Source organism: Acomys minous (assembly GCF_964271855.1).
Source record: "Acomys minous genome assembly, chromosome: 13".
In the NCBI taxonomy this organism is placed as follows: domain Eukaryota; kingdom Metazoa; phylum Chordata; class Mammalia; order Rodentia; family Muridae; genus Acomys; species Acomys minous.
Genome location: NC_140495.1, coordinates 4558989 through 4571680, shown reverse-complemented (window position 1 = coordinate 4571680; position 12692 = coordinate 4558989). Strand labels below are relative to the sequence as shown.

The window sequence follows — 12692 nt, the reverse complement described above, 5'->3', positions numbered from 1 at the left end:
TTTCTATTTTAATATCTAAACTGATTTAGGTAATGTGGTAAAGTGGGATGGATTTGGTCCAGGGTCCTCCTCCATATAACTCCCAGCCCATCTTAACCCTTCTCGTCCTGGCCACTCAGCTCCCACTATGCCGGGGCCTGAAAGCCAGACATTTCTACTGGGTCTCTGAGCCTGCTTCCTGTAACTGAGATAAGTCCTCCCGTTCCTGTCACTCCTTTTCCTTACGTCTATGAACTCCTTTGTTTCTGCTCCACCAAGGCTGGACGCTTTGGTTTGTATTTTCATAGTTTTCTGTTCAATGTCCTCTGAGCTACAGGTACTTATATAATTGGCAACTTAGTGCCTCCATAAGATTTTCACATTGCCTCCTTCCACCTAGTTATGGATGCGTAGATCACCGGGTTCAGTCTGACAAAGATTCAAATGTCTTTTGAGAACAGAAAACTGTCACGTGTTTTAGTTCACCGAAAAGCTGGCTCTGGAGATGGCACTTGGCCTGTCCACTTTAGACTCAAGCATGTTTTGTCTAAAAGTTTCCTCAAAGCCTCTTTTTGCGACTCTGTGACAGGGAGAAGGAGGGACAACAGGACAGCTCAGGACACGGCATTGTGTGCTGCTAAGAGGTGAGCTACCTCATAGGGATTACAATGATTTGTCTCGTGGTATTTTATTTTTCCTATTCAGTTTTTTGAGACAGGGTTTCTCTACATAGCCCTCGCTATCCTAGAACGTGCTCTGTGGACAAGGCTGACCTCAAAACTCAGAAATTCGTCTGCTTCCTCTGCCCGAGTGCTGAGTGTCCTGTCACCGTGAAGCAGTCAGGAGAGCTGGGTGCCCCCAAGCCACTGGAAGCAGTTCAAGTGTCTCTGAAGGGACTCTAGTGGGACACCCAAGTCGCCCCACTCTTGCCACTCTCAGCATTGCTTTCAGGACCCAGAACTTAGACAGCAGGACTGGGACCCTCTTTTTATCAGTTCACCTCTGTCTCAACTACCTCACATGTTCCCAGCTTCACATCCTTCAGAGCCAACTGGACTCACTCGATCTGACTGCTGCTGGGGTGTGGTCTGTGCCCTCCTCCATGAGCAATGCTGTTTCCCCACCAACAAATCCTAACTGGATGAGATGGGGGGAGGGGTGCCCCGCCTCCACCCCTGCTGTGGCACAGGGACCAGACAGGAAGTCAGCCACACACTCCCCCTCTGTGTGAGCTTCTGGTTCCCTCCCACTCTGGCGCCTCCCTTTGATCACTCCCTTCCTTTTTATCTTCATACCTACATCTTTTAAAACCCTGTCTTTAGAATGTTTGACTTACTGAACTTTGCCTATACCCAAACAAACTGTTCCGTGCAAGCTCTCTGAGTGGCTGTCACCCTACAGGAGCTCTTTCTGCTCCTAACACATCTGGAAAAGTACCTTTTAGATACTGTGGAGAAACTCTGGCTGCAGGAACCTCCCTCCTTTTCGCCCTGGGCAGAAGCAACTCTTAACACTAGTCCTCAGTTTCCTCCTGCTCCCCTCCTTTGATGGTCTGCAGCTCCCTGTTGCTTCTGCTGGCTTGTAGGTTCAATGTTTTTAGCCAATATATTTTATTACAATTTATTAACTGAGCATATGTCACTTATGACCCAACTAACCAAAACCAATAGGAAAAGAGGAGTAAGGAACACAATAACAAAACCGTAAGAATATCAGTTACAAGGAACAAGTCTCCTGACGTAACCAGCAGGATTTCTTCTGCTGGAACCTGGAGTAACCAGAACCGGGAACCTCAGCAGAAGCCGGAACCCCAAAGCCTTCCCTTGAGTGGTTCTCTCTAGGAGCGTCTAGAAGTGGAGCGACAAACAGCCAAAACTATCTGAAGTCTCCCAAAAGCCCCGCCTCCAGTTCTGGGCTCATTTATATATCTCCTCCCAGAGTCTGTTTCCAGGATCTTTTCAGCTGGCAACAATCAAGCTCCCGCACGAGGCAGTTGGTCTTCGATGGATTAACATCACCAGTTCTCTCACAAGACCATTCCGATCCCATACTTGGGATCCTAAAAAAACAGGTTTATCTCTCCTTCACTGGCTCTCACTGTGGCTCAGAGGTCCTGGCAGAGCGACCAGTCACCACTGCCCTGACCCACTTCTAGACCCACTCGACCTCACCAGCTTATCTGTCTCTTCCATCTGTACTCCTCCCTCTCCCTAACCTTCCTGGGCCATCTCTGTTTTCCTCTGTAACAAAATCATCTTTTTACAGTTGTCTAATTAGAGTTCTCCAGGAATGCTCGGCAGCAACCACATGATCCATCAGAGCCAATCAAGTTGAAACTCTCCTGCTAAGTGACCAGAGGACTCTCCTTAACGGACCTGGAACTAGCCCTCCTAGCAACGAGCCCTGGTTCTCACTTCTTTTGACATCCTCACTCCCTACCTCTAGCTATCCTTTTTTAGGGTGTGGAATGGTAGGGTGCCTCGTTCCTATGAGGCCACATGTGACTTTGCCTCAGCCTCATCAGTGAGCACTGAAAGAAATGTCTGTGGAGATGGCTCATCCCCAGCATCATCTGCCTCACCTTGGGCAAGCGGTTTCAGGAAGGAGACGCTGCAGGAGAGACACATGGCCCGCGCTATGGCTGGAGGAGCATTTCCCTCCTCCTCAGGCTCCATTGTCTCCTACCCCTATAGGGTCACAGCCAGCTTTTCCCCAAGCCGACCCTTCAACTCCCTGCAGATGGGAGGCTCCCTCGCTGTGTGTGCTAATAAACACAGTCCTGCCTAAAGGACAGACATAGTCCCTTCCTGCCTTCTGTCCTTTTATGCTGCGTCAGAAATCTAATACCCCGCTGGCTCATGCACTTGAAGACTTCATGCCCAGATGCTGGTCCTATGTGTGGAATGTTATGGGTCCTCTGCAACACTGTGCCTTGCTGGTTGACACAGGCCACTATCGGCTTTGAAGGCCATACCCCTTGTCCCAACTCTCTGCTTCTGGGTCATTTGCCACAGGGTGGCCAGTCCCCCATGCTGCCTCACTCCCCAGGATGTGACGGAAACATCCCTAAAACTGTGGGCCCAAGTAAGTCTTTAATCCCCGAAGTTGCTCCACTGGGAATTTTGTCACAGTGACAAAGAATATAACTCACACAACACACACTTTAACTGTTCACGCAGATGTTCATAACTGTGTGGATCACTGCATGGATGAGTGTGCACAAATGCACATATGGAGAAATGAGCGAATGAAGAGAGGTTTCTTCACACTGCCGCAGATCCATGCTCCTGGATGCACACTAGTGTTAAGTTTCAAAGCCAGGACAAGCAGCTGTGGTGCATGTTTAACATAGCAAAGCAGACATGGCCTCCAGATTCTCCCAGCATCCCTCAGTCCCTACCTGTTACAAGGTATGGCTAGCATACCCCTCCCTCTATCCTGGACACTCCTGCCCAGGGGCTGGGCTGCCCTTCCCCCAGAGGCTCTTCCCTATATAATCCAGACATTTTTGCTTACCTGCCCCTCTTCTGCTCCTTTTTACCTTTGGCTGCTGTTCTTGGCTTCCCCTCTCCCGACCTGGTTCAGGGCCATGTCCACTCTGGGCTCGCCCACATGTGTCTGCCTCTGGCTGTGCTCTCACATATATCTAAAATAAACCTCATCCTCCTCCACCACATCTAGGCGCAGCCATGCCCTGTCCTTTGCTTTTTATTTCTTCTTTCAATCGAAATAGGACTGCTGACCCCTGGGAGCGGACTTACGTTTCTCGAGGACTCGTCATCTGAGTCTGGTACTGACGCTGGGTCCTTTTTAGACCCTCTGGTAAAGAAGGACTTTCTTGTCTTACTTCCAAAGAACTTTCTCTTCTTCGGGGAAAAGGCCGATGCTTGAAGGGAATTAAGGGAATTTCTGTGGATTCCCATGGCAACCAGAGCCTTAGAACAGAAACAATTAATGAACAGATTATACCTGCCCATGAACACGTAGATGACCTCAGCCTCACCTGCCCATGAACACGTAGATGACCTCAGCCTCACCTGCCCCCGAACACATAGATGACCTCAGCCTCACCTGCCCCCGAACACATAGATGACCTCAGCCTCACCTGCCCCTGAACATGAAGATGACCTCAGCCTCACCTGCCCCTGAACACGTAGATGACCTCAGCCTCACCTGCCCCCGAACACATAGATGACCTCAGCCTCACCTGCCCCCGAACACATAGATGACCTCAGCCTCACCTGCCCCTGAACATGAAGATGACCTCAGCCTCACCTGCCCATGAACATGAAGATGACCTCAGCCTCACCTGCCCCTGAACACGTAGATGACCTCAGCCTCACCTGCCCATGAACACGTAGATGACCTCAGCTCACCCGCCCCTGAACAAGTAGATGATGACCTCTGCCTCAGGAAGCTGTTCTCTCTCCCGTCACACACACTGAAGCCTTTAGATCACTCTTTGCATGGTTAGGATGGCTAGCTGGGCTGTCCTTCACCCAGGGGGTGGCTTGTTTTTTCACAAGCCTCCCAGTTGCCAAAGGCAGGGTTAATTCTTGCACGTTTCCCTGTGGCTAACCCTTAGCACCACACCTAGAAAGAGCTAGAGACTCTGTAGATACTTATGCCTAAGGACACTAAGGGCTTACGATAGGCTTCCCTCGGACAATCTGTAGCCCGCAAAGATTAGCAGAGTGTGAAACTATGGTTCCCACCCTGAGAACCTTAGGATTGCAGTAGAGGATGTAAGATGCCAGGGACGTCTTGTGATGGCCTGTAGCTGTGATGGGATTCCAGGAAGGGAAAAACAAGCCTGCCTCATGCGGTAGCGGCCCGGCCCTCTGCCATGCAAAGGTTCTGAAGAAGCACACCTACGGATTTGCATGGGAAACTTTGCAACTGGAGCCTAAATCTGTGCATAAATAAGCTACATTCCATGGCCAGTACTTTGGTGCATGTTCTAGACTGTTCAGGTTTCCAGAACGCCTTTAATCCCAGCACTCGGGAGGCAGAAGCAGGCAGATAGCTGTGAGTTCAAGGCCAGCCTGGTCTACAAAGCGAGTCCAGGACAGCCAAGGCTACATAGAGAAACCCTGTCTCGAAAAACCAAAAAAACAAAAAAACAACAAAAAAACCCACAACAACAACAACAAAAAACAAAAAGCACTGAGACCACATTCTCAAGAACCCTGTGTCCAGACCAGTGTGAGAATTAACAGCAGCAGAGGCAGCCTGCATAGGGCTCAGATTCTCAGGAAAACACAGGACACTAAAGGGCTGAGGAGCCCTGGCCCCCAGAGGCAGCCTTCATCACACTGCCCCTAGGGCGGGTCCTCCTGTCTCAGCCTCACCTCCTTCTCCTCCCTTAACAGCTGCTGGGCTTCCAGAAACATCTTTTCCTTGGCCTCTGTCTCTGCAGCTACATTCCTGTTCTGCTCTTCGTAAGCCATGGTGACGACGGCCAGGGTTAGGTTAAGCAGGTAGAAAGAGCCCAGGAAGATGACCACCACGAAGAAGAAGACAAAGTAGATCCCAGAGGTCCGGAGGACCTGTGAGGGGCAGAGCACAGCCTGTACCTGCTACACCTTCTATAGCCCAGCAAGCTGACACCAGCAAGCTGACCCTGTCCCAGACATCCAGGTCTCCAGCAGGAGTGTCTAGCCACCAGCCCGTGATAGCCACTACAAAATTGTGAACCTACTTGAAATATGAGGTATTTTGCAATGCTTTATAACTCAGTCATATGGTCCTTTTAAAAAAGATTTATTTATCTTTATATGTATGACTGTGAGGGAGTGTGCAATGTGTGAGTAGCCAGAAATGAGTGTCTCCTAGGGCTGGAGTGATGGGCACTTGTGAGTTGTACAACACGACTGCTGTAATCTGAACCCAAGAAGAGCAAGTGCTCTTAACCGTGGAGCTATCTTTCCAGCCCTGACTGCACGGGTTTTAAGAGTGAACTTTATGGATGACAAAGTCCTGCTGCAACGTCATGCAAAAAAAAAAAAACAAAACAAAACAAAACATGTGTGATCTTGCAACCTGCAAGCACATTCGAACACCTATGTGTGGCCTGTGATAATTCCTCTTGGTCCACTGTGATCCAGAGAAGCCAAAAGTCCTGAGCATCCCTTTCAGCCTCCAGTCACACAGTGACTCCTGATGTCCTCTCTTCATAGAAAGGCCAATCTCCTGGACTTTACGCTCCCTACTGTCCATCAGTCGGTCACTTAGTGATGTTTGCAGGTTTTCAAAATAGAAAAGGCAGAAGGAAAAGAGAGTATGTGCTCCAGGTAGATGCCCAGGCAGGGGGAGTGCATGTGGAAAGAGATTTGTTTGTGCTCGTTTTTCCAGGCATCTTGTTTTATTGTCTTGGGGTTTCTAACAATTTCTGAAGCAGAATTCGATTGTACGGTCATTGTGGATAAGCTATAGATGTCAAAGCAGGAGCTGGAGGGTAGGTTTAAACAAATGGCAATGGGTTGGTACTGCAGGGGGAGGTCAGGGCGGAGTAAGAAGGGAAGAGAGGATATAGGAAAGAGGAACCTGTCGATACAGCTTCTCCCAGGAGTCTTGAGTCATAACTCGGAACATGGCGAGAAAAGACCAGGCAAAGTTGTCAAACTTGGTGTAATTGTAGTCTGGGTTAAATGTGGTTCTATTGCATGTGGAACCGTTGGGGCAGGAGCTAGACGTTGGAAACAAGAGGATTAAGAAGAGATTATATTTCCCGCAGCCCGACTCCCCTCAAGAAAAGGCGAGGAAGGATGGCCATCTCACCAGGCCCCTGCCTGCTGAGCCTCCCTGATGTCCCCTCGCAGGCCTCTCATTGGCCCGTCCAGGGGCTGATGAAGAAGTCATACTAGCCAGCCTTTCATTGATAGATCAAAGACAGACACAATACATAACAGCAGCATAAAACCCATGTCACAGGAGCAGTGGGTACCAGCACAGCTGTGCACAAGGTGGGACCTGTCATCCCATCATGGAAATGGGAAGAGTTTGTGAGGCCCCGCCTCCCTGTGAGTGACTATTGGCCGCTAGTGGTTGCTGGGGAAGGGGTGTCCCTTTCTTCCCTGATCTAGCCACTTGTAAGCTGCCAGTGATCCAGTAAGCAACCTCTCACATGTGTTCATGTAAGCAACCCTACACACACACACACCACACACTGACCCAGATACACACAGACAGACAGACAGACACACACACACACAGACAGACACAGATGCACACACACACAGACACAGATACACACACACAGACACACACAGACACACATGCACACACACACACACAGACAGACAGACACACACACACACACACAGACAGACAGACACACACACACACACACACACACACACACACACACACGGTAGGAGGGGGACATGTTGGAAAGAAGACAGGTTTTAGAAGGAGCGGGATAAGGAGGACATGGGGCATATACTACAGTTCATTACATACATGTATGGAACTGTCAAAGAATAATAAGATAAATTGGAAAACAAAATGAAATTAGAGTGAAGAACAAAAAAAGAACAAACTTTGGGACAATGATAATTTGCATAACTTAAAATAAACATTTTGTAGCTTTAAAAAGTATACATAATAATTATCAAGTCTCTCTCCTGAGTCCCTTGGTCCTATTTACTGCAGGTACCAGTTAATAATTAGATTTATAAGCTTCCAGTTTTCCAAGGGGAGAGAAACACACATTTATTTATTTATTCATCCATATGCATCTTTTATAATAAACCCATGGGAGTATATCTTAACCACTCTTGTGTCACTTTCTCATAAAAGAATATTGCCTGCTTTCTTGTGGATAAATATAGCTTATTCTATGATGAAACAAGGAGCTACTTCTTCTTGTGTCTTATAGTCCTATTATTTATTTAACTACTCCATTACATTTGAAAGATTTTATGATCCATTCCATAAATTTGAAACATCATTGATTTTTCTATATATTTTTTGTGAGATACAAATTTCACATAACTTGGAGGGAAACCTGCTACCAACACTTGGAAATAATTTTTTTCTGTTTTGTTTTGGGGGATTGTTGTTTGGTTGGTTGGTTTTTCAAGATAAGGTTTCTTGTGATTTTTTTTCCTGAGATAGGGTCTTTCAGTATAGTCCTGGCTGTCCTGGAACTTGTTCTGTAGATAAGCCTGGGCAAGAACTCAGAGATCCTCTTGCCTCTGCCTCCTGAGGACTGAGATTAAAGGCGTGCGCCAGCACCTCCTGGCTAGGAAATTATTTTTGTTCAAATAACACAAATCTAAGCTTATGTAAGCCAGGAATGGCAGCACATGCCTGTAGTCCTAGCCATTTAAGAGGCTGAGGCAGGAGGATCCTAAGTTTGAGGGGTGTGTGATGAGACTTTGTCTTTAAAAGCAAAAATATGGGGACTGGAGAGATGGCTCAGAGGTTAAGAGCACTGGCTGTTCTTCCAAAGGTCCTGAGTTCAAGTCCCAGCAACCACATAGTGGCTCACAACCATCTATCATGAGATCTGGTGCCCTATTCTGACAGGCAGGCATATATACAGGCAGAACACTGTATACATAATTAATAAATCTTTTTAAAAAAAAAGCAAAAGTATGGAGTCTGGAAAGATGGAGGTAAGTGCACTCATGGTCTGCTCTTCCAGAGAACCAAGCTTCCATTCCCAGCACCCACATGGCAACACACAGCCACCTGCAACTGCATCCCCAGGGGATCTGACGCCCTCTTCTGGCCTCTATATGTACTGCATGCACATGGTACTCACATAGAAATTAATACAAACAAGAGAAGACTAAAGCAACTAAGTAAGCCTGCTTAGACACAGGAGACTCACCACTGGGGACTCGCATCACTGCACTAGTCATCGCGTGAAGAATATTCACACGTATTCCAAAAGCTCCTGGGTGGTTGACACGGGAGGAACACAGTCTAGCACACCTACCTGCTGCCGAGCCAGGTGCCACACATTATGAAGTCTTCACTTTCCTTTTCCTTTACAAAGCAATCCGCTAAGAGAAGAAAGTCATAGATTCAGGTAAAAACAAAAGACTAACATGAAAAAGAATAGAAAATATGGCAGACTAATTTTCAAGCAGCTTGTTTTCAAACCCCGGAGTGATCAATGTGGGCATCCAGAGAGAAGTGGAGCCTTAGAGAGAACAGGAGGAAAGGAAAGAGACAGGAGAAAAAGGATGGTGGACCATGGCCATCACCACCACATCAGCCCAGGTGCACCAGAGGCCAGCACCACCACATCAGCCCAGGTGCACCAGAGGCCATCACCACCACATCAGCCCAGGTGCACCAGAGGCCAGCACCACATCAGCCCAGGTGCACCAGAGGTCAGCACCACATCAGCCCAGGTGCACCAGAGGCCAGCACCACATCAGCCCAGGTGCACCAGAGGCCAGCACCACCACATCAGCCCAGGTGCACCAGAGGCCAGCACCACCACATCAGCAGCCCAGGTGCACCAGAGGCCAGCACCACATCAGCCCAGGTGCACCAGAGGCCAGCACCACCACATCAGCCCAGGTGCACCAGAGGCCAGCACCACCACATCAGCCCAGGTGCACCAGAGGCCAGCACCACCACATCAGCCCAGGTGCACCAGAGGCCAGCACCACATCAGCCCAGGTGCACCAGAGGCCAGCACTACCACATCAGCCCAGGTGCACCAGAGGCCAGCACTACCACATCAGCCCAGGTGCACCAGAGGTCAGCACCACATCAGCCCAGGTGCACCAGAGGTCAGCACCACATCAGCCCAGGTGCACCAGAGGTCAGCACCACATCAGCCCAGGTGTACCAGAGGTCAGCACCACATCAGCCCAGGTGCACCAGAGACTATCACCACATCAGCCCAGGTGCACCAGAGGCCAGCACCACCACATCAGCCCAGGTGCACCAGAGGCCAGCACCACATCAGCCCAGGTGCACCAGAGGTCAGCACCACATCAGCCCAGGTGCACCAGAGGCCAGCACCACCACATCAGCCCAGGTGCACCAGAGGCCAGCACCACCACATCAGCCCAGGTGCACCAGAGGCCAGCACCACATCAGCCCAGGTGCACCAGAGGCCAGCACCACATCAGCCCAGGTGCACCAGAGGCCAGCACCACCACATCAGCCCAGGTGCACCAGAGGCCAGCACCACCACATCAGCAGCCCAGGTGCACCAGAGGCCAGCACCACATCAGCCCAGGTGCACCAGAGGCCAGCACCACCACATCAGCCCAGGTGCACCAGAGGCCAGCACCACCACATCAGCCCAGGTGCACCAGAGGCCAGCACCACATCAGCCCAGGTGCACCAGAGGCCAGCACCACCACATCAGCCCAGGTGCACCAGAGGCCAGCACCACCACATCAGCCCAGGTGCACCAGAGGCCATCACCACCACATCAGCCCAGGTGCACCAGAGGCCAGCACCACATCAGCCCAGGTGCACCAGAGGCCAGCACTACCACATCAGCCCAGGTGCACCAGAGGCCAGCACTACCACATCAGCCCAGGTGCACCAGAGGTCAGCACCACATCAGCCCAGGTGCACCAGAGGCCAGCACCACCACATCAGCCCAGGTGCACCAGAGGCCAGCACCACATCAGCCCAGGTGCACCAGAGGCCAGCACCACATCAGCCCAGGTGCACCAGAGGCCAGCACTACCACATCAGCCCAGGTGCACCAGAGGCCAGCACCACCACATCAGCCCAGGTGCACCAGAGGCCAGCACCACATCAGCCCAGGTGCACCAGAGGCCAGCACCACATCAGCCCAGGTGCACCAGAGGCCAGCATCACCACATCAGCCCAGGTGCACCAGAGGCCAGCACCACATCAGCCCAGGTGCACCAGAGGCCAGCACCACCACATCAGCCCAGGTGCACCAGAGCCCAGCACCACCACATCAGCCCAGGTGCACCAGAGGCCATCACCACCACATCAGCCCAGGTGTACCAGAGGCCAGCACCACATCAGCCCAGGTGCACCAGAGGCTATCACCACATCAGCCCAGGTGTACCAGAGGCCAGCACCACATCAGCCCAGGTGCACCAGAGGCCAGCACCACATCAGCCCAGGTGCACCAGAGGCCAGTCCCTGGAGAAGCTGGGCAAGACTCAGCTATGACCGACATGAAGAGACACAGAGGTTCAGGACTCACCACAAAGGAGTACGTTAGAGCTCAGGGCAGGCAGGGAAGGTGGGCACAGAAAAAGCATTGACATTGACATTTGAAATAATAATAATATTTGGAAGGAGGGAGGAATCTCAGCAATTTCTGCTTCTCCCGGACCAAATCCAGGCATTCTGAACTCACCCTGGAAACTATGACAAATCAGTGGGCTGAGATCTAAATGGCAGAGAAGGGCGCAGCCTTTGAGACTTGCCTTCTCCAGAGAAGCTCAAAGAATGAAATGGTTCTGTACATTGTGTATGCATGCATGAGCGTGTGTGTGTGTGTGTGTGTGTGTGTGTGTGTGTGTGTGTGCCAGAGAGAGAGCATGTATGTTCATGCATGTGTGTGCGTTTGTGTCTGCATATATGTGTGTATGAACATGTGTGCATGCATGTGTGCATGTGTGTGTGTATGTATGTGTGTATGTGAGTGTGTGCACAGGTGCATGTGTGCACATGCATGAGCACGTGTCTGTGAACCTCAGGTTAGACAGTCTGGCCTTTCTCCTAAGGACAGAGCAGTCAGACAGCAGGAGTGGGCAGTCGATGGTAGTCAGCCACTCACAAACCAAAGCGTAAACGGCGGGGACTCACTGTTGGATGTAGGGTTAGGGCCACAGTTTTGCTTAACACATTTCTGGTTCAGAGTTCCCATGAAGAGCTGCTGGCCAACCAGGGCAAAGATGCTGAGGCAAAAGAGAGTGAGGACCATCACGTCCACCAGCTTCTTCACAGAGCGCAGCAGAGCCCCAACAATGACCTTCAGACCTGAGGGGACGAGACATTTTGGGAGAAACGTCCCTCAGCCCCTGACCAGACATAGGCAAGGGCTAAGGAGGGATGAACGGGGGGGGGGGGGGGGGGTCTGGGAGCCTTTCAGCTGCAAGCTTAACATTGAGCATGGACCTGCTTATTAAGGCTCTAGTGCCTTGAGTTCCTAACCTTAGATTCCATCGTCAGAGCAGCGAGCCCTAGGTCTTCACCCCTGTCCTTTGCCTGCCTGACTCAGGGATGCTCTGAGGAGTCAGTGTGCAGACTTTGAGGGGACTCCCGTCAGACAGATGCAGGAGTCTCTCTTGGGGCTGGCTGTGAAGACACCTCCACAACTGGGGGTCACAGGAAACCCACATCAGAGAATGACACAGACTTGCATTTCACATTTAGTAATTACTGAGCACTGTGAAGGTGCAGGGAGTGTTATAAGGCATAGGCGTGCTGTGGGAGCAGAGGCTCAGGCTCGGGTGGGGGGTGAAGTCTAAGTCTAAATAATGGGAATATCCCAGAGGGATGTCTTAGATTGTCAGTTACGATGAGGCACTTTCCTTTTCATCCACTGAGTCACTAGAGAAATATTACTGAGCATGTGTGGCATCTACGGCGCAGACGCCATGCATACAGATGGGATTATCTTGAGATGCCCTAGCAAGTGTTTCAGATCAGGTCTTCAAAGGACAGGAAAAGCCCTGATTTGTAGCGTTTAGAGGTTCCCTTCCTTGCTGAGCTGTCTGGTACAGATCCTAAATCCCGCTAAT

General features: G+C 50.6%; 1 protein-coding gene across 1 annotated transcript in view; it reads right to left on the bottom strand.

The window, feature by feature from the left end:
- SCN11A (sodium voltage-gated channel alpha subunit 11) overlaps positions 1-12692 on the bottom strand; it is a 75639-nt gene that overhangs the window by 42428 nt on the left and 20519 nt on the right. Inside the window, exons 7-11 of the mRNA XM_084754902.1 lie at positions 11755-11928; positions 8927-8993; positions 6526-6667; positions 5331-5528; positions 3741-3914 (exon numbers count right to left, since the gene is read on the bottom strand). Coding sequence (XP_084611028.1) covers positions 3741-3914; positions 5331-5528; positions 6526-6667; positions 8927-8993; positions 11755-11928 — 755 coding nt within the window. The remainder of the gene's footprint in view (positions 1-3740; positions 3915-5330; positions 5529-6525; positions 6668-8926; positions 8994-11754; positions 11929-12692) is intronic.